This window comes from Excalfactoria chinensis, chromosome 5, assembly GCF_039878825.1.
Source record: "Excalfactoria chinensis isolate bCotChi1 chromosome 5, bCotChi1.hap2, whole genome shotgun sequence".
NCBI lineage: Eukaryota > Metazoa > Chordata > Aves > Galliformes > Phasianidae > Excalfactoria > Excalfactoria chinensis.
The window spans coordinates 43,526,282-43,553,982 of record NC_092829.1 but is presented as its reverse complement, the minus strand read 5'-3'; the positions used below and the strand labels follow the sequence as shown (position 1 = coordinate 43,553,982).

At 40.4% G+C, this 27,701-nt stretch overlaps 1 protein-coding gene across 5 annotated transcripts in view; it reads left to right on the top strand.

Moving 5' to 3' along the window:
• Positions 1–27,701, top strand: part of LDLRAD3 (low density lipoprotein receptor class A domain containing 3) — a 109,441-nt gene that overhangs the window by 75,720 nt on the left and 6,020 nt on the right. For all 5 annotated transcript variants that reach the window (XM_072339211.1, XM_072339215.1, XM_072339213.1 and 2 more), the window contains one exon: positions 27,245–27,590. In XM_072339211.1, the coding sequence (XP_072195312.1) occupies positions 27,245–27,590 (346 nt within the window). The remainder of the gene's footprint in view (positions 1–27,244; positions 27,591–27,701) is intronic.

Genomic DNA, 27,701 nt, shown 5'->3' with positions numbered 1-27,701 from the left:
AGAATTAATTTATATTCCCCTGGATGAGATATGAATGTTAAACACTTTCCTTTAACCCATCTTTTCCCAGGTTGGTCTGAGTCTATGATTCCAGAATCATCCGTTTAGGGTCGGTCTGTGTGCTGCTGGGGCAGCAAACAGCACCGACACAACCAGGTTCGTTGGCTGTAACACTGCATTTAGTCAGCTGAAGGAGGCCAGGTGATCACTCTCCAACCCTGTCTGTGGTGTCTTCAGACCCGTCACTTGCTCATTTTCAATGAATTTCCTCACTATAATATTATTCCAAACTAGCACTTTGTGTAATATGGCAAATATGATTTTGATTTCATATTACTGCCTGCATTGCTGAGAGCTGCACTGGGGATACAGCTGCTCTGCTAGATCTGTCTAGTCTGGAAAGGATATCGAAGCCGTGTAGGTGAGCAGATATTCCCTGCATGTTTCATTTACTGCTGTGCTGATCTCAAGTGGTCCATCTTTCTTAAAAACAAGAACCTTCCTAACCCTCGGAGATGTAAAGAACAATGATGTAATGCCAGTTCTTTGTCCCTAATTCTCCTGTCTGTTATGGTTTCTGCATTTGTCGTGGTTTGTGGTTTAGACCAGTGACAAAGGAGATGAGAACATATCTGTTTCTTCTGCCAGTGCAGCCATTTGCTCTGTTGATGCACAGAACTGTCACTGATGTGTTTCCTGCTCATCTGCCTCTGTACTGATACGGTAATGATCCTCCACGGTAGAGCAGGCTCTTTGTGGCAGGAAGCATTCCTTAGGAGTACAGTGGAGCTTGGCCCAATAAAGGCTTCTTCCAAAGCAGGCACAGAGCCTGTTGTGAGGTTCAGCACTTGCCCACCTGGCAGTGGGGCTTGGAATGCTTACTGGCTGTGTCTGGGGAGGTCTGCCTTGGTGCTCAGCTCCTCAGTGTTGATAAAAGAGGATCCACACTGTTAGCAACTGATTTTGCAAGGAAGATGACATTTTTATTTTTAAAAATAGTTTCCTGATATTGTAGCTAGAATATAAATATAAGGGTGAACTGTCAGTAGGCTTCTTGGCATAGCTCTAATTGTCACCACAGATCATAAAGGCGATCAAGATCAAAAAAAGCATCCTTGCCACTTGGGCCATCCTAATCAAAAGGTAGAGAGATTGAACGCAGAATGCATTTCCTTGATCATCTGTGATCCTTCTATGAGACTTACAGCAAGTTTCTGCCTTGATACTTCTTTCTTTTTTCCTTTTTCTTCCCAGTTTTTAAAACGGGAGTATTGCTGCTTCATCTCCCAAGGACGCACTTGGATTTCACATAAACTTTTTATTGATTGTTCTCTTAAGACTTTTTCCTATGTCACAAGAGCTATGAAAGTCTAATTGGTATGGATTTTGAATACTATGCTGAGAAGTCAAAACCAATGTATCCTAGGGTTGACTCACATTTGCTTGGCACTTATCTCTAGCTATTTGTTAAAGGATGATTACTCTATATATCCCAGGTTTATTAATGTCTCTGAATCCGTGTGTTGCTGTACTTATTCAGTGTTTGTCGAGTGACAGAAGTCAGCGAAAGCAAGAGTGATGTTTGCACTGTCCAACAAAGATGCAAGCAAAGCATAGACCTGCCAACCCGCTGACACTTCTAAACTTTTCTTAGAACAGGGACAGAGAAGAGTTCTTCCTGAAAGCGATGTGGGCATCCACAGCTCTGAAGTCGGTTGGGCAGTACAAGCTGTACTAATGCTCAGCCGTATGCAGCTCGGTTGTATGCAGCTGTGGGAAGCTGTTGTTCTGTTGCAGCAATATTTTTTCTACCATAGCAAAATCCAGCCTTTATCAACTACTACAGTGCTTTGATCATTATTCTCTTTAAGGAGGGGGGCTTCTCTCTCAAAGTTAATAGATTTCCGTGATGCAAGTCTTCAGCTGACTTTCACTTAATCTTTGGAAGACCGTGGCTGTGCTTCTTTACATGCACGTATCACCCGCGTGATCTATTGAAACGAAGCTGTGTTTTTAGATGTAACATCAGTGCATTTGCACTCCTTTCCTAACTGTTAGGGAAAAATGACAGGTGATAAACATACTGTATACATCTCATCATGGGCTCTTAAAAGATTTATTATTTGAATTACAGTGTTTTCAAATGGCAGCATAAATTATTTTTAATACTATACTGATATGTTAGTAGAAAACAGTTTTGTTCATGGCCATTCACAGATATACTGATTATCTCTTACTGCTTGTAACCATCATGAATGACTTATTTTTGCCTGCATACATGCAGAATAGTTTTGTCTTTGTCCATAAGGGCTCTTACAAGCTTCAGGAGAGGAGGGGACTCATTTATGCAATTTTAAGCTTGAAAGAGTAGCTGTAATTTCAAGTAATTAAAAAATAGGGGAAAAAAAAAAGAAAGGCAACTCTGTTGCAGGTAGGCAGACAACTCTGTGCTGACCGAGGCAAAATCTCCTAGGCATGCTGTTCTGCTAACGCTGTTTGCACCCTAATGCGATATCCTCATCTTGCAGTGAGTTACCTGTTTACTGAAAGATTATATCTCTGTCCGCTTTAGTGGCATGTTCTGTAGTATCTACAAAAGCTGCAAAGCAAGAAATTACTATCCAAATAGACCAAGACTTCTCAGAAATGAGAAAAATCTGTATTTTTTTTCTTAAATGAATGATAGTAATATCTTGCATTGAAATCTGAATGTGTTTGTGCCGGTGGTTTTAAAACGACCATCAAATGCATTTTACTGTCTGAGCATTAATGCCTGGGCTTCTAGTATCCAGCAGGGCAGGAAGATTCTGTCACTCTAACACTGTTTGTGAAGAAGTTAATGAACTACAAGTTGGGAATTCATGTCTCTTCGGGGTATACACTTAGAAAGGCTAAGTGTTAATGCATGCAGCTTCCCAGGGTGCCCACAGCAGGGTGTGTTGGAGTGTGATGATGTTTCATCCAGTGGAATCCAAGTGTGTGTGTTAGAGTTTGATTCGAATTCTGCTTCTGCTAGTAGATCATTTCGCTGGGAGCATGAAACTTGCTTGTGTGGAGTTTCCCAAAAGACAGCATTTTGTGTAGCATAGTTCTGATAAAGAGAATTGCTGTTAACTGCTGCATGTGTGAGAGGGGGTCTGTCTTTATTTGGAATCACCAGCATCACTCAGCTCTTTGAAGTGAAGAAAAGATGTAGTTCCCTTTCTGATCAATACAGTCTGATGCTAATCTTTTTATCTTTGTTTTTGGCATTACTTATTTATCCCTTGTTAATCCCCTTGAGAAATTAGGAGACGGTTTTGTACAGAAGACCCAATTCACCTTTGAGTTCCTGGAAGCTGACATGTTAGAGTTGTATGGGGACAAAGAAAAAGCGGAGGCAAGGATATTTGTTAAGTACATGTCTATATTCTGATCTCAGAATACTGCCTTTGATCTCTGGCTTTTATTCTCATCTAGTAAAAGTATTTATACCTTTTCATTTAATATCCTACAGTTTGGTAAATTTAAGTATCAGAAGATATCAGAATATCAGAACATAACTTAGTTACTCTTGCTTCTACTGTGCAAGTGTGTAACAACGAAGGGAAGTTTTATCAGTTAATCTCATTATATTTTGCTTTAGCTGGTGGGAGATTTATCGGTTCCTCTGTCTGAAGAGCTTAGGTATCTTTGTGCTAATCTTGGCATATGGTTTTAATGAGTCTAGATGCTTTTATTCCTAGTTTTCATCGTGGTCTTTCAGTTTTTCTGTTGAATTGATTTTTGCTTTTGGTTTGTTTGTTCATTTTAAGGTTGGTGTGTGTTGGGGAGGCAGACTAAAGCTCTTAGAAAGATTGCCTTTATTAATTAAATCCACCATGCTTCTTGAAGAGAAGAATATCTGTTAGCTGAAATAACAGGATGCACTAGCAGTATTTTTGCAATATCCAGGGCATCTCTTCATAGAAGTCAGTGATGTAGAAAAAGAGAAATTTTAGCTGTAAATCAGTGGGGAAGGGACAAAATGTGAAATAAACACAAGCAGTAGCACAAAGAATGCACTGTGTTCTGTTTGTTTTTTTAATTGGAAAATATAGCTTTTGATTTCTTACAGGAGCAGAGGAGGAATCTCACTGTAATTAAGAGCAGAAAGAAGTGTCTAGTGTTCTCCAGAATGATTTTCATAGAACAGTTTAGGTTGGAATGGGCTGTAGAGATTACTAAGCTCCAGCCCCCTGCCATGGGCAGGATTATCACCCACTAGATCAGACTGCCCAGGGCCCCTTCCAGTCTGGCCTTGAGCACCTCCAGGAATGGGGCATCCACAGCTCCTCTGGGGAGCTGCGCTGCTACCTTACTACCTCACAGTAAATCATTTCTTTCTTATATCTAATCTAAATGCCCACTCTTAGCGTAAAGCTGTTAACCCTTGTCTTGTCATTGCATACACTTGTAAGAAGTCCCTCTCCGACTTTTAGCCCTCCTTTAGATATTGAAAGGCTGCAGTGAGGTCCCCCTGGAACCTTCTCTTCTTCTCCAGGCTGAACAAAGGAGCTCTCTCAACCTTTCTTCATAGGAAAGGTGCTTCAGCCCTCTGATGGGAGGTCTTGTCTTTCCTGATCCCATCTCTTCAGCCCGTCTCTGGTCTGCTGATAATGATCACGTTCATGCAGTTTATGTACCTGCCAGCCTGTTTCCCTTAAGGCAAAACACCCCTTTGGAACAAAGGCCTTGAAGTTTGGGGAGGGTAATGCAAAGATCATGGAGGTCCCAGGGATCAGACTCACTGCTTGATGTTGTGATGTTGGAGGCTGTGTGTCTGAGAATTTATTCCTGCTCACTGTCAATTCAGCTCCACAAATATCAGCTTCTATTTCCTAATTATGTTTCTAATCTATGTGTGAGAGGAAGCTGTTTTGTTATGCCACCTACAAAAGTTTGAGTCTGAAAGGATACTTTGCAGCCATTAGAATGAAAAGGCTTTTTCTGTTCTGAAGGCACTTCTGAAGTTTATATGCCTCTGTAAATACTGAAGAGCATTAGTATATAAAACACATTCATTGATGTGAATTCCATATTCAGTGCAACTTACTGTTTCTGTTCAAGTCCACAAGTTACCCAAATTTGCCATTGATCATTTTGTAACCTATCAGTGATTCATAATTAAGTAAATGTGAGGGAGGAATGCTCAGAAATAATGCACTCCCCCCCTGTTTTTTTATTTATGTTGGCCCATGATGTCAGAGGCAGATATTGGTGGTAAGGCAGTAGAGGTTGAACCTTCTGACCAGTATTTGTTCAGTTTTGTTGCTGTGTGAAGGATGGCAGCTGAGGGGTAATCGGATAAAATGGTGTCTGGCATGGAAGTGTATATGAAGCAAAGCTGTGTCATTGAACTCCTCCATGAGGGGAAGAAATGGTACCCACTGACATTTCATCAATGCTTACTGAGCATTGATGGAGACCAGGCAATGGATGTGAGCACAGTGAGGTGGTGGGTGATGCATTTTAGCAGTGGCAACAGTGGCATGAAAGACAGGTCATGTTCTGGGCAGTTTTGCACAGCTGTAACTCCATGAAATGAAGAGCTCTTGAACATCACTGGCAAAAATTTATAGCTCATGGTGATGACTATGTTGAAAAATGTTGTTCTGTAGCTGATAATTTGCTCTATCACTTAGTATTATTGTGCTCATTGTATCTATTGTAGTTTCCATGGAAATAAATAGGAGGCATTGCTTTCAGAGTGACCTGTGTACGATCTCTACCGCTATAAATTGTAAGCTCAAAGAAGAGGCCAAACAATGGAAAATTCAGCATCCCAGGCCAGAATATTGTATGAGGTGAGGGGGTCACTACCTTTGAGTATGCTTTTCTAAACAGAGAAGGCCAAGTGAGAATAGAGATCGGAACAGTTATTAAAATGTATAGTAGTCAGTGAACAATAAGGTGGTTATCTACTGCTGTATTTCTGCATGGTGGACACACTTTCAAATGGCTGTGATTAATGTAGAGAGATTTGCATGAATTCATTTCAGTGACTGTAGAGGCATGGAAAAAGGAGAAACAATAAAAAAAGATTTCATTAATGCTGAACTTAATGGTTTTCTTTGTAAGCAGACTCACACTGTTCCTTAGTACCCCACAATTTTCCTTGTACCTTAGTTAAATTAGAAGAGCTGCATGCAATAACACCTCTTTATTTTGAGGGGAGAAAAAGGACCTTGATACTGCCTTTCTTCAATCACTCTTTTCATGGTCTAGGGAAATTGTATGCCATGTGGAGAAGAACTGGATGAATCTTTTCCTCATTCTTCCAAAATTAAACATTGATCAAGATAGAATCAAGCCTTGGGCATTGCAAAAATGGAGCCCTAAGGCAAAGGTAAATGGAACTGTGTAGGTTTGTGTGTGTGAAGACTTGTCTAGTAATTCATTGCTGTTGGAATGGTAAGTTAAACTCATTGCACATCTGTATACCTCACCTTATTTGGTTGGAGCTCTTGGATCGCTTGATCACAGCAGGAAGGAAAGAAGCTGCTTCTCTTCCATGATCTGGATTGATTTTTACCAGTGTCTCTCTGTTCTCGTACCCATGTCCAATCTAGGGACTATTAGCTAACCTCTAGGCTACAAAATTGGTACCACATTCAGATGGAGGCTGTCTTACTTCAACAGCACTGTATCTTAAACTTACAGTCACAGAAATCTGAAAAAATGAGATGTCTGTCTCATTTTGAGCTTCGGCAAATCTTTGCAGTTCAGTGTGAATTATATTTGAACGTGAAACTCTTAGCAAATACTGATCAGTGTGACTGTATTTATTATGAGAACTTGCCAACTGAGATTTGTTGTTGTTGCTGTTGTTCTCAAAAAACCAAAACAAATAAAAGAAATGCATAAGTAGTTGAAATTGCTTTGTAGATGTCACTGAGATGAATTCTCCAGGACTCGTTGCCTTAGGGGAATCAATATTAGGATCGTCAAAATGTTAAGGACCTTAGCTCAGTGTAACGTGCTCCATTTGAAATGGTTAGCAAATCATCCAGTATTGCTGTAATGAATACTGTGTAAATGAGATTAAAATCAGTATCAGATTAGAGGCTAATTGGAGGCCCCTGATTGGAGTGAGTTTATCTTTGGGGACTAAGAAGGAATTCTCACAGCTGCTTCTGCTATAGAAACTCTTGTCTTTGTTCTTTCCCCTGTTTGTTTCCATGCTTTTCTCCTGTGCCTGAACTTGGGAGCTCTCACAGTGTAGAGCGTGGCGTGATGCAATTAAAGAACATTCCTTGGAGAAGATTATTTAAAAATTGCTAATCTCTGTTAGGAAAGATTAACCTGAAACCAGATAAGTTGCTTAAAATGTAAAACTGACAAAGAGTAGATGTTACAAAACTCAAATCTTCCTATCTAAGACTTGGTGAAATTGACTTATATTTGTACTGTTCTTTATCAAGCCCCAGTTCTGTCTTGATCATTTGCACAGCCTTGCCTTTATTGTTCTCCATTCCTTGCACTCAGATTGCAGTACAGCTGGCTGACAGATGAGGGGGAATTGCGTTTGTTTTTCTTTTGAACAAATTGCATTAATTAAAATGCCTCCCACCAGGCTTGAAGTTTGCTGTAAGCAGCACATATCATTAGCTTTTAAAAACCAACAGGATCATAAACTTAAGACTTACTTTTAGCTTAAATGCTTTCCAATTTGAAATGTGCAGCATAACCCCGAGGCAGAACAGTTAAGCTTGGGCAGCAGCTCTGGGTCTCCCACAGAAGAGTGCAGGTTTTTTAATGCTGTACTAACTAGAAGGGGGAGAAAGTTGCTTTATAGCTGGCAGAGCAGGTTAATTGTTTGACCAGAGCAAACAAAAGTGAAAACTCAAAAGGAACATGCTGTCAAGGCTGCATTGGTTGCATGTGCCTTTGTTACTGGAATGTGTTTTCTTCCTGTCAAAATGCTCTTAAGTAATAGATAGTGGACTTTCAATGTGTATGTCTATATCTTCTGTTTTCTACTTTTCAACCTGGATTGGAATGTCTTTCTAAACAAGGGAAAGCACTTGTTTGCATCTGCCCAGGACAGCTTTTAATTTTTCTATACCATAAAGTCTGGGGTAGGGCTTATTGACATGACCTCATGAACTGTTAAAAATGCACAGTATACAATGGAAGAATGAATAGCAGCTTGCCTCTGCTGGAAAAGAAAGCATTTACTTGTAGTATTTAAAATGTTTATCATACACCACAAGCCCCAGCATTGAATCTATTGCCATGGCAGCATTCACAGAATATAAGTAAATAGAAGAGATAAAAATTGCCTGTTGGGCTTCAGGTTGAGGGATGTTTCTCTTAGTTTAGAAAGTGTTAGCCTCGGGTTGCGCAACGAAGGAATTTCTTTTTCAGCCAGCCCATTATAAAAAACGCAGTGCAATATAATGGATCATTAAATAAAGACGTACAGTTCATTAAGTGAAATACTTCATATCCAGTTAGCAGAGAAACAGTGAGCAGCTAGTAAGCAAATGAAGAATTATGTGTAAAAACTATGCCAAAGGCACAGACAGAAAGTTTGTTGCTGATCTGTCCCCTGTTGTTTAGGACTAACAGCTGATAGTGGTGGAGACAAGAGAATGAGAAGGATGCGTGCCTGAAAAGTCTTTGCCACTGAGGTGTGGAGAGTAGTTGTTTAAAAAAATTAATATATTAAAAATCTACATAGGTTAATGCAGGTGAAGTGCTCTGCTTCTTTTTGGGCTTCAGGCCTCTGTCTGATCGGGTTGCTCCCAGCAGGAGTTTGTTTACCAGAGCCTCCCAAAGGTAGAGGGCCGACAGGCACAAACAGGATTGAGTTCCACCAGAAATTGAGCATTTGCATCCACTTGCCTCAGAAAGACCCAGGATAAGCTGATTTTCCTTTTATCCACTGTTGCAGTCAAATCTTTGTCCAAGGGTATGAAACACCTTGCTGCCCTCATCCTAAGGTGATTAAAACCACAGTGCTTTAGAACAGTTAGCAGTATGGCTTCAGGCAAAAAATTCCATCAGTTTTCTCCTTGGCAGGAGAGGATTTGAGGGTCCATGGGCAGAAGGTCGTATGCTGCAAAGGTGGATTGGAGGAGGCAGTGCTATGTTGTGTTCTCTGCCTGAAGTACACCCTTATGTATTTACATGGTGCACTGCACAGAAAAGCAAGAGACAAGAGATTGGAATTGGCATCTCCCTCTTTCCAGGTGAACCTCTTGTTGCTAGGCCACAGCCTACTGCCTAGGTAGACTCAGTAGCTGTATTTGAACTCCCTTGAGCAGATAAGATCACACAGCCCCAATACTTCACTATCAGATGTTGGTGAAAGAGAAGAGAAAAAATCTGCTTCTCTGTTAAATGTCATAATGCTGCAGTTCTGTTACAGAATTAGGATGCAGTGAAGAACATGTAAAATATTTGTTCTGTACGCAGAGTGTCAAACTAAAAGTCTTTGTGTAAGATGCAGTATTAAAAAGAGTGTGCAGCACAGAAGTTGTCATTGATTTCCCCTTCATCTCTCCAGATTGTTACTTCTGGCCTGGTTTAATTATTGTCCTGGGTATGGTCACTTGCTACTTGTTCTTGAAGCGTTGTGGTTTAACTACCAAGTGCACAAAAGCCTTCCTTTACTGAAGTTTGGCAAAAATTATGCAGTTTTGAGTCTGCAAAACCTGATCTATTGGTTGACATCCCACAGGAGATGTAGAAAGTGTCAGATGTTGTATGTTCTATGGTTTTGGGGTTTTTTTGGTCTATTGGAGTAGGTTTATAAAGATACTCAGGAACATCTGTAGTTTTTAAATGTGAGAGGAATATATTTTGAAATACTTTCTCAGTTGCTGTCTGCTTTTCATGGAATACTTTGGTTTTGGAGATCAGGATTCAGGTTCTGGGCATCTGATACAGACCTTTGTGAGATTCTTGGTACCAAGCATTGCTGCAGAAAAATAATGGATGCTCACATAGCTTTTTCTTTTACAGAGGATTAGAAATCAGTGGGGTGGGTTTCAGGTTTCTGACAGCCAGTCTAGAAGTCCCTTTAGGACATACATGAGGAGAGATGTCGTGCTGTGTGTGGTTTTGGTCCCTTTCAAGCCCCTGATGTGAACAGAAAGGTCTACATAGACTCCACATCTTCTGTAGGGCTGCTGCATACCTGAAGACATTTCTGTCCCTTACTTGCCTCCGTTCTCTCTTCTGGTTTGAAGTTATTCCCTCAATTTGCTCTTCTTTTTCCTCTCTGCTGCAGTACCTGCCATCCTCTCCAAGATCTTTGGCTGTTCCACTTGGTGTGATTGGACCCCTGGCTCTGGTTGGTTAGAATACAGAGGCAGAGAAGATCTCAGTCAAAACTGAGTGTGCTTCAGGACTTCTGTCATTGAGCCAACTCTTACTGAAGTGACAAAGCTAACTCTGAACAAGCCATTTCCCTACCATTGTCCTGTTTGTTTATTTCCATCAGGTGTTCAGATGTTGTAGATCTCGGGTGTATTTGAATTAACCATGTTAGACCAGTACTTCTTTGGGAGCAGTGTATTGCTGAGAATGATATTTAAACTGTGCCTGTGGGGACAAATTCCTGTGTCCATTGACTTGCCAAACTGAGGATTTTCCATTAGACTGAGGTCATCCCACTAACCTTCGCTGGTCTCAAGGGGAAACAAGCTCATTTCAAACCGCAGCAGTAATTAAATCTGCATACCTACTTGACCGATTTGATATTTAATTAAGGTGGAAGTACTATGGTGGGTAGTTGAGATAAATGACAGTCAACATTTGCTGGGCTGACATCTGATTTTTCTTTTTTCTTTTTTTTCTCCCGAGGTTTTTAAAATGAGTCTTAGTCCATTATTTAGTTATGCAAGGGGAGATCTTTAGAAAATAAGCGTTAGCTTGGAATGTTCCTAGTGTGTATTTTACAGATTCCGAATAGGGGCACAGAAATCTCATTAGACAAAAGATGCAGAGTGTATAAAAGTTGGAAGGATTTCACACCCAGTCATTGATTGTGTTTTTGTGTGTGTGTCTGTGTAACACCATTGCTAAGCGTTAGCAGAATGAAAAAAAAAAGAAAATCAAGAAAATATTGGGCTTGCTTACAAAGAACTCTGCCATTTAAAAAGTTGTAAAGTACTTAACTGGAGGCAGTCTATAAAAGCATGCTTGGGTATTTAAGTTTTATATCACTTTTTTCATCACACATGGTAGACAAGTAGGAGACTTTCATCATTGAATTGCAAATTATCTAACAAACAGAAATCCGTGCTTTCTGACACTATAGCGGGGTCCAGTTTATTCAGGACCTCCTGGTTAATAATGCACACATAGTTCACAGGTTCAACAGAGACAGAACAAATATCGTATTCGTTTGCTTACTGGTGAGGGATCACTAACTGTAGCTCTTAATGATGCTTACCGAAAGTGCTTTTTTGGCGTTCTTGGGCTCTTGACTTTCAATGCTTTTCTTTTTAATTACCATTTTAATTACTCCCCACACACCCTGGGAGCTCGTTATTTGCTGTAGACTCAGGAGTTTTAAATCAGGGAATTCCTTTTGGCCATTAAGGTTCCACCTTCTTTATAATGACAGCTCTCACAATATAGTCACCATAGTGTGCGTGTCTTCCTGACTTGACAAAAACACCTTTGTCTCCTGCTATAGTCGGGGTCCATGGCTGCTCTGACCATGTGTCCTGTCATACAGCATATTTGCTCAAGACTTTATCGCTATTGACACATGCTGTAAGAGGCAGCTTCTCACTGTCTGGGATCTGATTTTTGTTGCAACAAGGTGCTGATGCATTCTGGATTTACTTGCTATTATCAGTTTTTGGGGGGCTTTTTGTGAGATCTTTATTGCCATCATACTGTATCTGAGGTGTTCCTTTTCAGCCTTTTGCTTTTTGGAGATGCCAGTTTTCACACTTGAGAACTGAAAGAGAAGTTATCAGTAATGATTAATTCCATTCCTGGCAGGATAGCCCGCAGTATAGATCTTTGCCACCATTTCACTGTGGACAGATCATTTACCCTGTTGGAGCAACAGGAATTTTTGCAGAATTGCTAAACTGATAAAATTACTTTATTCTCTTTATGTAGTGATATCTTGCTTATGGGGCTGTTGCTAAGCCATGCTTTTCAGAGCAGTTTGCTTTCTGATGGAGACAGTGTGCCTTCTGCTATTGAGCTCATCCTCCTCTGGCTCCTGTAGTGAAGTCTTGAAAGATTATAACAGAAAATTTACCCATGGAGTTAGGTAAATGGCTTACAGACACTGTGGAGGAGTAAGGAACAAGTGCTTTGTTTGCAGACTTGCCATGTCCTTTTGAAAATCTCCTGGCTGGTTAGATATTCACAAGTTGTTTTTTGACAGAAGAAAAAGCTTAAATTTGATCAAACCCAGCCCGACTGATGTTTCAGAATAAGGCTGGAGAAAGTAAGGAAAGTAGATGGGTTGACTTTGTCGTTTGTTTTTCCTTAGTGAAATACTTCAGTTATTTTAGTTATTATAAAAGCTGATATTGATATTGTATGTTGAATGTGTGCTCCCGGACAATTATTTTTCAAGGCTAAGTCAAAAATTTTCAATAAATTATTTTGCTAAGCAAAGTTGAAATTTGGCTTTCCTATTTGATTCTTTCTCTTCCCCGACTTCTCAAGGGAAGTAATATTTGATACCTTTTTCAGATTCCCTTGTTGAACTGGACATCCAAAATGATTAGTTGCTCTTGAAATATGAGGCATAATATTTGAACTACAGTAAAAAAAAAATCCGGCTTTGAGCTTGATATAAACTAACCGTGGCACTGACGGGGCACCTCATGGCTCAGGGGATGGCGTGCGGGTGGATTGTGGAGGATGGCAAGTGGCAGTGGGCAGGTTGGATGTTCTTTGAGCAGTACGCAACTGAGAAGCATATGGTAAATATGTATTAGGGCAGCAGGCTCTTACTTTAAATGATGAAGTTTACAGTACTCTATACTACATTATGTTACTAAAAGCAATTAGAAGAGTGTTTTGGTGTATGGCACCATCAGAGGTAAAAGCACCATGCTTACAAGAATGGCTTGGTTTGAAAAATTTCAATTTTCAATTAAGCTTGAAAGGACAAAGTGCAAAATTAACTAACTTGCAATTAATTTCAGTAGTAATTATGTAAAAAATTCCAGGCATACAGAAGATGAGACGTGTGGCATAATTAGTTGTGGAGTTTTTTTTGCTGTAATTATTGTGATGAATATGCATGAGGCTGTTTGGGGAAGGGAAGCGCAGCAAGCAATTGTATTTAATTAAACTTTTAGCTGGCTTAGTTATGGAGGCGGGTCTTTGTTTTAATCCCTTCAAAACTGCTGTGAAACTCCTGAGGCAGGGAGGTTGCACCCCACAGTGTGTAAAAAAAAAACTTCTTAGGATCTCGTTTTTCCATGCAGAGGTCTCCAAGGTCATTTGTTACTCCATGAATCACAGATAATCACTGTGTCCCGCTTCTCCAAATCTTGAAACTTGAGTGAAAAGCCTGATCAAAGCAAGCTGCATTTTTATTGTTTGGGTATTTAAACAGTTCAAAGGGAATGATGTAGTGTTGCACAGGTGAGTGTGAGTTCAAGGAACAATTGTGACCTTTAATATCATGAGGCAGGAATAATGCTGCTGTGCTGAGGAATGCTGAGGTCCGAGTCAGGCCCTTAGCCTCTAGAGATCTTTTTGCTGGGTCCTTATCTGCAGAAATGGAAATTAGCTGAAAGATTAAAGGTGAAGGAGAAGGGCATCATAAGGAGCAACTGTGTGTGTGGCTTGTATTTTCACTCTCCTCTATATAATTTGATGGTCCCACTTAGTCTAGGATCTGGTATGATTTGTTATTTTTTAATTTTCTTCCTAGTTTGCGTTTAGTCAGGTTTGTAATCTGACATTTAGATGTGCTAAATCAATCTGCCTTGAGTGTATGGATGCTTTACATTGCATGATAGCAGGGTTCTGAGGAGGACAGTACCAAGTAGCTGAAAGAATAATCAAGTTGACTTTTAGAGCGAAGCAATAAGGCCGCCTCTTTTGTGATAGCAAAGACAAAATAAGTGTCTTTAAAAGTGTGTACGGAGAGAAGAGTGTATCTGGTGAATACTGAGAACTCCCAGTTCACATCCTGATTGACAGTGTTTAATTCTGCAACTGTAGGTGGGTTGGTTTAGCAGTTGAAACTTTGCTTTTTACGTATAGGGTATGTTTACCTATCTTGCTGCATTACTGTAATGCTTTTGTGATTTCTACGTAAATCAGATTATTCGGAAGGAGGAACAGTATAAAAGAAGTTGTGTAATTATCTTCATAGTACTACAAAGGAGATGTTGCAAATGTTTTTGTTTCTTACTGCTGGAAATTATAATATATGTTCCAGCTATTACAAAAGATGCTTCTGAGAAGCTTCTTCCAGATGATGTGGTTATTCCCTAAAACACAATTCTATACAATCACTCAGCTTTTGTTTAAATATAGTAATGCAACATTATTTCACCTATTCACCCTTCTATCTGTGAAATGTATTGTTAAATTTGTCCTGTATCAATTCCCTTTTAGTCTTGTTGCCTTTAGTTGCTGTCTGCCCAGGAGTATAAAAATGAGTCACCGAGCTTAATTTTTATTACCCTTGGCTATTATAAATACTTCAGTCGTGTCTCCTCTTAATCATCTTTTCTCAAGGCTGAATAAATCCTACTTTTTTTTTTTCTCTCTTGATATTTAAACCCTATTTCTCCATTCATCATCTTTGTTTCTGATGCTGTACTGTCACCAACCTAATTCTGTCTGTCTTCAAGTAAGCTGGCCAAAATAGGATGCTACAGTTCAAACGTGGTTTCCTTGGGGTTTTTTAGAATCATGCAACAATACATTTAATATCCTTTGCTTGTGATAAGCCAGTTTTCTATTAACCTTCTTTACCACTGCTGTACATTAGACCAAGAATCTGTCAATAAAAGTTCATTTTCATGTGACACATTAGCTAATTCAGGGCCTTTTAAACTATGCTTAGCTGTACTAATCATTATTATTTGCCTCCAGTCTTTCCATGCAAAATGTGACCTATAACTATAGCTACCAAAAACCTCTTTGTTTGTCCTTGCATAAAATAATTATCTAGACATAGTGATGAATAATTATGAATCCTGCCTCTTAGTGCAAATTTTGAAATACATTTTTCTTTTTCGTGTTGTACGCAAATGCTTTTCATATCTAGAATTGCACAATTCAGTGTGACTAGCTCAGTCAGTCAGCCAGGGTCAGAGGGAAAATAAATGTTTCTACAGTCTCTGTGGAGACAAAAGACAAGACTTCATCTCCAGCGAGAACAAATCTGGCACTCTCACATTCATTAGGCTGCGCTTGTCAGCGCTGAATAAACAATCTTTCATTAAATACAGCAATTTTCTTTGTTCTGTAATTAAAGATTTTTTATTTTATTTTATTTTATTTTGCTTAATTTATTTATGTGAAAACTTGCTGAAGTGAGACCAAAATTTTTCTAGTGCATATTTCACAAAGAGGAATGAAGGTTCTGGATGAAGTCCCAGGTACTATAATGTCTTGATTTACTGTCTGCAATGTTATGCTGAATGCATCCACAATGGAAAGATATCCAAGCCTTCTTTAAACATGGAAGGAAGACATGAGCTCCTTCTTCCTTTGCTAATGAGTGGTTAGCCTGTAAGACTTGTACGATTTATAGATTCGTCAGTGAACTTCTGCTGAACTTGGCAGTAGAATGGGGTCATACAACAAGTTATTTAAATGAGGAGATCTATGTTCACTGGTAGAGATTTTTCTTTTTTTCCCAGTTATTTTTCTGCTTTTGTGAAGACAGCTTTAGCAAAACTGGTCACTTGGAGAAATGACCTGAATTTGGGTCCTGTGCGGGGTGTTTTGTGATCTTAAGTTGGCAGGGGTAGAAGTTCTGTTGGTTTTTGGACTACAGGCCAGCATATACCTGTATAGGGCTATCAAAAGTCACAGGGGACCTTTAAAGATATGTCTTGAATGTTGTTGGCTGAAGCATGGCCAGCTTTATCTACCTTGGTCTCCTGTCTGTCATGCTCTTAAAGGTCTCCAGAGCTGAAGTGTGAAGTCCCTTAGGGAGAGCTCTATTGCAGTACTTCATTGTCTTTGCCTTGGAAAGTTGCCTCTGGCACCAGAGCTACAGACATAGCTTAGGAAGTTGATAAAATGTTGTTGTATGGCTTTGCCTTCTATGGTGTGGTTCAATTTCAACCTGATTTTGAAGTTGGTTGAAATCTGTAGGATTTTTTGTATTTTTCAGAAAATGGAAAAAAATAAAAAAAAAATAAAAAAATAAAAAGCCAAACAATCCAACTTTGGGAAACTCCCTAAAGGAGTATAGGAATGTCAGAAAGCCAGCAGAACAGTCGGGGTAAGAAGAAAACAAAGTGAGAACAAGGCATGGAGAAACATGGTTGTCTTACAGCTACTAGAGCTCAAACACAGCGATAGCAGCTCTAATCAGTTGGATGTATGAAGTAAAGATGTGATCTCTCCTTCATTTGCAGTGTTTTCCTGCAGCTTTTGAAAACATCAAGTTCATATTGTTAGTCAGAGCAGGTATTTTGATTCTCTTTCATTTCAAATCCAAAACATGATTCTTCTGTATTAAAAATGTTAAAAGCTTAATTATAACACTTACTTGAACAAGCCTGAACATCCTTTCTTGGTAGATAGTGTCTTCTGGACATCCAATTGTTCATGTTGTTCTCAATTTCAGTGTTCAAACTCCTGGTCTGTTTTTGTTTGTTTGAACATGTTTCCCTGAGTGTGATCAGCAGAGACACCCTGCTGAAGCTGAGTAGTGTTTGGGGCTGCATTTTTCACTGTCAGTTAACACCCTGTTCCCCCGCTGACACCTCGTCTGTCCCAGACCATTTCTGCAGTTTTCAGACCATTCTAAATTTTAATCTTGTTCAGTAGGGTGCTTATAGCATTGCCTAAGACAAACTGCATAAGCTTGTTCTCTTCACTTGCTTGCTGAGTAGTATCAGATCCAGAGCAGCCCTCTGGGCTCTCTAAGAAGCTTTCTGTTGTGTAGTCAACTCCTAGCAACTGCGGCCTTTGAACAGTCCCCTCCAACTCCCTGCTTTCAGTGTCATATTTTCTGATCCAGTGTGATTTTAGCGGAGAATGAAAAGCACAAGTTTATCTTCTTCTTCCTGGTGTTAACGCCTTTCAGATGCTCCCTAACAATATCCCGTTTGTACACTCGCTTTCAAAGACAGCTTGTTTTCTGTCTTCTTTCTGCCTTGCTTTGCATGCTTTTTTCTGTGTATTTTTTTTCTTCATTTTTGTTTTTTTCTTCACTTTTTAAATTTTTTTTCCCTCTGATTTCACTGTCCTGTGATGGGGAAAGCTGAACTGGACAGTGCAGTAACCACTTTCACAATCAATTGCTGTCATCTTTGCTGTTGCTTTATGTGTATTATTTATCCTTTCTGATATTAAAGATCTGGAGTTTGATTTATGACCAACCAGCACATCTGCTGAGCCCCTGTACCTTGATCATAGTGAAGTTTCTGAGGCCACAGTTCAGCATGATTTCAGTGCTGTATGCTGAGTTTGTAACGCTTGCTGCTGAAAGGAAATGTTGTTCATTGAACAGCCATAATGTAAGTCAGAATAACTTTAAGAATCAAAGCTTCTCATGATGTACCTTCACATGGGTGGATTTGCTGCTAGTTTCTTCTGTTGCATCAGCATTCAGTGGAGGGTGATGGCTAGGTGTGCCTGGATGACGTGTAATGTACCTGTTGGGATGGGAACTGAGTGACATAGCAGCTCTTGTCTGTCTCAGCTTTTGTTTTGTTTTGGTTTTACTCAAGGTCGCATAATGGAATATCCCAAGTTAGAAGAAGCCCACAAAGGTCATCGTGTCTAACTCCTGGCTCCACATGGAACCGCCCAAACCCATTGTCTGAGAACATTTTCCAAATGGAATGTGAGCTCCAGCAGCGTGGGGTCATGACCATCGATTGCCCTGGGGAGCCTGTTCCATGCCCATCACCTTCTGGTGAAGGAGCCTTTCCCTAACACCCTGACACAGCTCCATGCAGTTCCCTCAGGCCCTGTCACTGTCAAGAGAGCAGAGCTCAGCACTGCCCCTTGCATCCCTGTGAGGAGCTGTAAACCACTCTGAGGCCACCCCTCAGCTCCTCTGCTCTGGGCTGCACAGACCAGGAGACCTTGGCTGCTCCTTATGTCTTTCCCACCAGCCACTTTCCCATCTTTGTAGCCCTTCTCTGGGTTCTTTCTAATAGTTTTATGTTCTTCTTATGTTGTGGCACCCACTCCTGTATCCAGAGCTGGAGGTCAGGCTGCAGCAGAAGAGCAGAGCAGGACAACTTCTCCCCTCACTTGGGGGCAATGCCAGGTTTGATGCACCTCAGGGTACAACTGGCCCCTCTGGCTGCCAGGACACGTTGCTGACTCAGGCCAAGCAACCAGAACCCCCAAATTTTCTAGCTGCTTTTCCCCTGGTCTGTACATAGAACTAGGGCTGCCCCATCCTAGATGCAGAATCCAGCACTTGCTCTTCTTTGTGCAGATGGTGACCAACCTCTCAGTGCAGAGTGGCGCTGAGGGCTGGGTGAGGCTTCAGCAGCTCCTGGCAAGGGTTTCTGAATTATTAGGACACTGTCTCCAAAGAATTATGTTTTGTGGGCTGCATGTCTGTCAACATTTCTTCCTTCTCATAGTTCCAGAAAACGATAGGATTCATTACAGTAAGACATGAAGCAGTGCACGGGCTTCACGCTGGCACTTTTTCACAAAGCAGATCCCTTAAAATAGTCCTTGAAGGATTAGACTGAATTTAAAAGCTGATTAAAAACTTACTTTTCAGTATATCTAAATCAAACTTATGCTAGAAGTCTTCCTTGCCAAGTACAGCTGACTCTGCAGGCTCCATAAACCCTGCACCACATGTCTTCAAGCCTTATTATCCTTCTCACATGCCAGCTGTCCATAGCACTAATACAGCATCTAGGAAGAAATTAATGGGCACATTCTCACTGGGCAGTGTGCATCTTTTTTCACCCACCTCCAGAATAAATACTGTAAAAAATGTGTTTCACCCGTCTGTCCTGTACATCATCCCACATCCAGCTTTGTCCAGGCGTTCTATTGAAATAACGTGCATTTTTTTTGCAGGCCTGATGATTTAGAATCATTCAAGATAGCAGTATTGGTTTTGCAACATGGTGTAACTTAATTATCATCTATCCCTTAGTAGTAGGTAATAAAAACACAAATGTTTCATCTTCTGTTTTTCACTGTTTAAATTTTTGTTTGAGATTTTTTTTTCCCCTTCTAGATGTTAAAATGATTCCAGTGTTAGCTCAGCATTTTATGGAAGATTAGATTCTAAACTCTTAGGGTCAGACTGCAGTAGGAAAGGCGAAGTCACCTGTGGCCTTTGATAAATGTATTTTTCTTCATACTTTTGACTTGAAACTGCTTATGACCTTTGAGAATTAATCTTGGTAGCATGTGCTGCCCTACTGGCAGGGAGAAGAGATCTCATGCAAGATGGCTCTTACCTACCTCAGACTTTTGTTATGCCAATTAATCTTTACAGAAGACAGAACTGTGCATTTGTGCATAAATTTTCCAGTGTTCCTAAAGATATCTGGTAGAAAATTCACTTGTTAAGTCTTTGTTTAGTTAAAGAAGTGAAGGTGAGTCTGTTGTTGGAGACTAATTTTGAGTCCCCTTATGTCTTGCTGGTTGAATTCCACAATGATATTAACTTTTCCATTACAACATTCTTTCTCTCAATTATGTTCCTTGTTTTTATGCTTTGCTCTGTTTGTTTGTTTTTTATGCTTTTAAAATAACACTTTCTATAGAAGTTTTAGACCATAGTTCTGGATCTTCCCTCAGGAATCCAGCTATAGATAAACAATTTACTGATTACTTCTCATCTTAACTTTCAATACTATACAGTACTGCTTATTAATTGTATACAGTAATCAGAATCTGGTCTTTTCCAGCAGTTTTGGGAGTAGTTTGTGACTTGAACAAGGCAAGACTGGAATATCTCCTAGGAGACTGAGGAAAAGGAGCAGGCTGTGGTACAAGATGAGTGGCTCTCACCTCTAATTCGGATGCACTGCTTGTAGCAGGGCTCGAATCTAGGATGCTTTTGGTTGTCATGGCTCTTGAGGAGAATACCAAGAGCACCCTTGTCCTATGAAGAGAATATGGTTTCTCTTTTGAAACACTTTCTTGCTTTGTTTGATTATCTTGGGCTCCCTTTACCTTGTATTTTGGAAGACCTGCTGTTATGTGAGATTCTCCTTTTACTGAACAGGTGTAACTGGGTAGTTGGGAGGGGGGCAGCAATAGTGGGAGACCCTAGAGATATCCATACATCAGGTTCTTGCTGAGTGGCCTCTTTCTGTCATGAAATGTTATTATGAGAAGTATACGTTAACAAACTTCTTGCCAGTTTGGTTGATGGTCACAGCCCATTTTCAAAAGGAAAAAAGAAATGAAGTAACTAAACCCCTCCATCTAGAGAACTTTATTAGAACAGTGTTCATTCTTTTTGTGATCTGTCCCCCTGCTTTTGTTCAGCTTCTGTTCTGACTGTGCGTTAATAATCAAGTTACACTAGCCTTTCAGACTATCTTATGTCCAGGAAGTGCTGCTTAGATCAGTATCAGAACATCCTCCTTGGCTTCTATCTGGATGCCAAGTCTGGACCTTTTTTTTCATGTTCAGTGGTAGAGGTTGGCTTTGCAGGTTTTTACATTGCTCTCAAGTTAATTTTAGAAGTTTAGTTGCCATGGGTACTGCTAAGTAGTTCTCACTTCTCTGCTTATTTGCTCAGTTTGCTGCTTTGCTTTTTGTTTTTGTTTTTGTTTTTCTTCTTTTTATTTTAATGTTTAAACTGCAATGTGTGAAGTGCGTGGAATAATTAGCCAACCCAGCAGAAGATAAAAAGGAGGCCATGTGAGAGGTGAAGCTCTTGATCTTCAGTCTGATGACTCAGCTGCTCTTTCACCAACTGCAGACTTGAAAGCACTGCTCATGTACTGTGTGGTCAGGATGTGTTTAAGTCTGGCGAGGCCCAGGTAATGTTCTCATTTAGATGTACTGAATGAGATGTGCTGACTGCTACTAGTTCTGCTGACTAATACTGTCTGGAGGCTTATCTGTACGTTGCTGGCCAATTGTATGTGAGTCCATATGTATACATGTGTGTTCTCTGCCTTAATGCATGGCCTTTGATTCCATTAAACGGTGGCAGTGATCATCTTGCTCAGAGCTTCTGCAGTGCACGATACAGGGAAGTTTTTCATTAGTAGGCACTGAAGGTCATGAATTTTTCAGCCTTCTTAAAGAATAGGCAAAGTTACATACAGTGCTATTTACACTTCAGATTAATATTGAAATATTTATGCTTTTGTGGAAAATGTAGGTCTTGTCAATAGAGAAGGGCCTGGGAGAAGGTCCTTAGTATGCTTCTGCAGACCAAGAGATATGGAGTAGACTTGAAGAGTGATTGATCAAGAGAACACAAAGAGCACTTCTGCACATAGCTTGTATCCCCTATGAAAGGGACAGCAGTGCAGAGGCTCAGTAACGTCTAGATTTTGCATAGACTTGTAATCACTGTCTCTCCAACGTTTCTCAAACATCACTGTGTAGATTGCATGTGGGCATAACAGGGCAAGGAGCCAGGAAGACTTAAAGAAAGTGACCCAGTGGGCAACTTCTAGTGCTGTGGTAAGAGCCACCGTCTGCCCTGTTTTGCCTCAAGTGATCGCTGGCTGCTCTGCTTCTAATCCATGGATATTAGGAATGCTGAGATGCACATGGTAAAATAGCCTCAGACCTTTCCAAGCCGGAATACCTGTTCACATCAGTGTTGCCTTGATGTGAAGCCATCACTCCTGTAGACGTACATGAAAAAAGCAAGGGATTTAATTCTGCTGCTTTCCTAGAAATCTTCTACACTTGCCAAGCACCTGATAGGTAAAGGTGTAATTGTACCATATTGTTTTGGCCAATTCCCATAGCTAAGGACTGTTTAGTACATGTAACATTTGTATTTGCAACTTTCTCTTCCATGCATGAAACAGGAAAAACCACAGCAGGGGTAGAAATGCTCCTTGAATGCAGTGGGAAACAAATCCTGGCTGCGAGTGTCTAAGGCAAATATGAAGCTGCTTGGGGGTGGGAGAACAAGTGATATCTGAGCACGAAGCTTGGATATGAAGGAGCTGTGCTGTCTGGGTTAGATATTGTTTGTAGCTCAGAAAAGGGCAGGAGGTGTGCAGGGGAACAAAGATAACAGGATTAGAAAGGTCATCACTTGAATAAAGAACGTTTTTAAAGTCCAGGGCACAGATCTACATAAGGCTTGTTGTAGTGGCATGTGACATCATCAAAGATGAGATCTGTAAGGGGTTTGAAGACTTAGCCTGGATGCCGTAGGTGCTGCTGTGGCATGGAAGGTAAATATAGCATGGAGGCTCTGCCCGTCTGTATGTGATTTTTGTCTTTAACCTTCCTGCTGCAGAGCTGCTCTTTAACCAGTTGGAATTTAAATGTGTTGTTACAGTAGCGTCTTTGTTGGAGACGGACCGTGACTGGTGTTCATTAAGTCTACGGGTGTCTGCTCAGATTATGTATTTGAAAAGCTTTTTCTCTGATGAACTGTGAAAAGCCAGACTCGAGTAGAGGATTGCGAAAGATAAAATAATAGACCCTCATCCCACTGTCTGACAGACCTAATGCGGTTAATGCAGCTACTCTCAGATCTTTTAAAAACTTGGAGACAGCAAATTTGTTCACAGTCAATAAGATGGTCTTCTGAGCGCAGCCCGTTATGTTTCCTTTATCAGTCTTTTCCTAAATTATTCACAAAGCTTTTTACACTCCAAAAATCTCCAGTCTGTGGATTCAGCATTTCCCAGGTAATAAGGTTTAATAGGCATAAGTGGCATTGATAAACTGTTTATACGTGGTGTGATTAAAAAACGTAGATCTTCTTAAGGGGGAAAAAAAACAACCATGGAAGAATAAATATACCGCGAATTTAAACCTAATTGGTCTTCCTGCTCAACTTTTGTTGCAAATTTATACTTAATAGGAAAGCAGGAAAAAGTCTTTAAAGCTACCTGGATGATACTGGCTACTTCTGGGAGCAGATGGCTGAATTACCAAGAGATTCAGTTCAGCGCCTTCCATGATGTGTAAACATTTGCTGGAAGTTACTGGAGCAGAACGAAAGAGTTGCAGCTTTTTCTTTCTGAAGCAGTATCGCATGTCTGGTGAAGGTTTTTCAGGTGGTGTTTTATCTCACCTTTTCTCTATTAAGAAGTGCACAAAATGTGCACAGTTCGTTTAAGCAGTGTCAGCTTCCTGTCCTTCTGTTCTGCACCCCTGCATGCCCACATGGTTCTAGGGCAAACTGGAATGACATCTTTGGAAGCAGCTATTTGCACCTCTATTTTTCTCTTTCTGCAAAGCCTTCTCTTCAAATTTGAAGCTATTGACAACATAAAGTAATAAGGGGACAGGGAGCATGTGTGGCTTTTCTTTTACTTTTATTTTTTCTTCTAGTTATAGAAGCTCCTTTAGAAGAACTTACTGCATTCTCCCATACTCTTGCAGTAGCTGGACGTACATTTCTGATGTGTGATGCTTTTTTGCGTGCGTGTTGAATTATCAGTAAGTTGTTCATTTCAACAGGATTAGAGAGTGGAAGAAAAAACATCCTCCAAAAGTCTCTTCCAGTCAAAACAGTCTTGTAGTTTGGCTGCTTTTAGCTGTCACATAAAGCAGTTTTTGTTCTGGGTTGTTATTTTGGAAGGAGACCATTAAGGGAAGTTCATTTCTTTTCTTTGAATGGCAAGTGTTTTCTCTAGGGCTACAAGCCAAGCACAGCTGTCAGGCTCAGGTAATGTTACTTTAGTCTTTAGCAGTTTTACAGTTAGTGATTTTGTTAGCAAAAGAAGATGAGGCAGAGATTCATCTTTCCTGGTTTAAACTGAACCATAAGGGAAGTGGGATACCACTGGGCTTCATTTGTGAGCATCTTTAGCTAAAGGACTTTAGGATTTTGTATTTATGGCCAGAGAGCCCACCTATAAGGCAAGAATATGTATGTTGGTGTGGTGGGAGGACGTTTCAATAGTGCACTTTCTAGGTATTAGAGGTAATTCCAAAGCTCCTAAATAATATGTTAACTGCAAACTTGCTCCAAATCTTTGTAAGATGGGTAGGTTACTGTTGTGTGAGAAGGCTATGAAGCTAAATAAAACAAATGGTCAGGTCCCTGCCCTCCCTCCCCCCATATTGTCCTAAACCTGTTATCAGATTCTTTCTCCTCTTTAAAAGGTCTGATTTTTGGCAAAATGTTTTTGGATCTGTGGAGTCTTTTCATGCAGGACGTAAAAAGGACATAACCCTAAGTGTTTTCCAAAGAAGTTGACATATAATTAACTGCTCTCATTTTTTTCTTCTTTTTTAATAAGATGGAGATTAATAAAGAGAAGAGACCATGCTGCTGTAGAGTAGTCCCTTGATAACTAATTATGTCTCATCAGGTCTACAAAGGCATTCAGTTCTCAGTCTTATGCCCATGCGCTGTAACTGGTGAACCAAGATGAGCGGAAGTCTTGTGATATTTTACTGGAGTGTCATAACATTTTTACTTCCCTTGCCCCGAAGATTCACAGGCAATAGTATTCACCCGTGGGTCACTCCTTGCATATAAACTTGTTGATGTTTTTGTAGAAATGATCTACTTGTCACTCCACTCCCAGCGCTGGCCCTTGTCTGTGTTATGTGACAAGAATTCATTATTCAGCAGTTGAAGTTAGGCAGCGTGTTAGCAAAACCATAGTAATACATGATGAGCTGTAATTAAGCTTCCTAATGCATATAAATTCATTTCCTCCCTTCTGCTCTGACTTAGATTCTTCATGCAGACTTTGTTCACTTTGCTAAGTGAGCCAGAGACCTGGCACTGACAGGTAACAACAATTTCTGCTTTCTCTGCAGTGCTGCTGTGTGGGGAAATAAATTCATGGGGGATCCTCGCTGATGTGTGACATAGACATGAAAACTGGGATTATTCCATGGTGAAATGGGGCTCACAGGTGGCTGCAAAGCAGCTGTCTGGTCTGCGGTTGTAGTGGTATCGACAGGAGAACATGCCTATGTAAGAGCAGTAGTTTTCTTTGTGGTCAGTAACAGGACTGATAATCACGTTTTTTTAGTTCTACTGCAGTCTTTCCTACCCTTCTCTTCCTTCTTACTAAACCGTCTGATTAAAATTGAGATGTTTAAAGGATTAACCAATTTCAGTTGTATTATCTTACCTAGCTGATACAGAAGTTATTTTTAGTGATGCTGTCAAGTGTGGCTTTGTGTTTTACCATGAAAGTAAAGTACTGAAAACAAACATTGCAAGAAATACCCAAAGGATCTTGATTCACAAATGGTGTTTGAGGAAAGCCCTTCTATTTTGTCATATACATTTTGCGTACACCTCATTATTTTGTTCCCAGAGACACTTGTAAGTGGCTCAGTTGCAATTCTGAATGACCAAGACCTGTTTTCAGCTGGTAAGTGGGAAGGGAAAAATCATATGTTAAGGTTTACTGTCCCAGCCTTTCACTGTAGGGAATGAAAAATTGGGATAGATGGTCCTCTTATAATTGTGTGTATTTTAGAGGGTCAAGGGATTAGGATTTTTTGTTTGCTTTTACTCGGCCTCATGTTTTTGCTTGAGATAGATTAATGTTTTGTGTCAGAACAGCGTTTTTATTTTTGTGGCCGTAAGGAGTTACAGCCTCCACAGGAACGGAAATTCCCCAAAAAGAAAAGGCGATTCTTGGATGCTGTTGGACTTTGTCAGCAGGGTGCTGACATGGAGTCAGGGGTACATGGTTCCCAGCCCTGGCCCTGAACTGAAGTGTGGCAGTCACATCAGTCACATCTTTAAGCCACTTTTCTTCTTTGCATTTTGCCTCTTTCTTTATTGTTTCTTTTTTTCCTCATAAGGTGTGCGTGCAGTTCAAGATCCATGTAGATGTTATGCAGAGGTATAATTCCGTTACCTTTTTGTTTCTTTGGACCCTGAGCCTGGGTAGGGATTCCTTCTCCTGTGTCAGGCTTCGAACAAATCCTGTTTATCTTCTTTTAGAATACTTGGTGATTTTGCTGATTGCTCAGTGCCTCCTGCACGTGAAACAGTGACTGTGTGCTATGTGTAGTACCTCTTCCAATCTGTTCTTCTCTCATCACCAGTCCTCCCCGTAATGCTTCCATTTGCAGCTGTGTTCCTGCTTCTTCCTGTTCAATGACTATTTTCATCCATTCCACTGTCCATTTCCAAGTCAAATGGAAGCTCAGCTATGTGACTTGTCATGCCCTCAGCCCTACTTACATTTGACTTTTCCTCGTTTTGCTATAACCGAACTCCTTTACCCATTTGTTCGCTTGTTTTTTTTTTGCCTTTCCCTTCCTAGACCACCTTGCTTTTAAACTTCCACATCTTTTACTGGTATCACATTTTACCAGGCTTATAGAAGTGGTTTTATCTGCAGTTCCAACACCCTTTTTTCTTTTAAATTACTTCCAGCAGGAGATCTGTTGATTGCAAACGTCCAAATAATCTCTTACTGCGCAGCTATTTGTGTTTTGGTTTTTTTTTACTTGTTTTGAACTGCTGGATTTCTGGAGCAGAGGATGTAGTTGTTACCTTTTTTTTTCATAAGCTCTAAGTAAACATCAGCTGTACCACACTTTATAAAAAAACTAATCTTTGCTTTTAATGATATTTCTGTTTCTAGTATGCTTTGCCAGATATGGCTACAGAACTATGCTTATGCCTCAGAAAGGGATGTTTTAACCTGTGGAAAAAGTAGTTTGAGTGAAAAGTGTGATTGAGTGAACCTCATGATAATGCACATGCTTCACCAGAGTGTATTTTCCTGTTCTTCAGCATTCTCTCTCCCCCGTAGTTTGTCTGGGACATATACTACAGGTGAGAATAGACTCAGAGATGGTCAGCTAATCTCTGTTTTGTATGCATGTAGTTTTAATATGCTAAGAAACTTGCTTTTTCACACAGCATGCCAACAGAAAGCTCAGCGTGTGTCCAAGAACAGAACTGTAATATGAAATGAATCTCAGGCTTCCTTCTCCTTTTGTCTTGCAGAGGCAGGCAGCGGCCAAGATTACGTGACCTCAGAAAATCAGCTGCTCTACTATCCTAGTATTACCTACGCCATCATTGGTAGCTCTGTCATTTTTGTGCTCGTGGTGGCCTTTCTTGCCTTAGTCCTGCATCACCAAAGAAAGCGCAACAACCTTATGACCTTGCCAGTGCATCGCCTGCAGCACCCTGTGCTGCTGTCCCGGCTGGTGGTCCTTGATCACCCACACCATTGCAGCGTCACCTACAATGTCAACAATGGGATCCAGTACATGTCCAACCAGACCTACCACAGGCCAGTGGATCTAGACTCGCCTCCATCCTACTCAGAGGCTGTGCTGGACCAAAGGTATGTACAGCAGCTAAATCTGCTCTCAGCAAAGTTTCATGCTGGTTGCAGCTGTGTGCATCTGTGTTTCTGTTCCCTGTTTATTCTTATGACGCTTTTGATGTCACCATC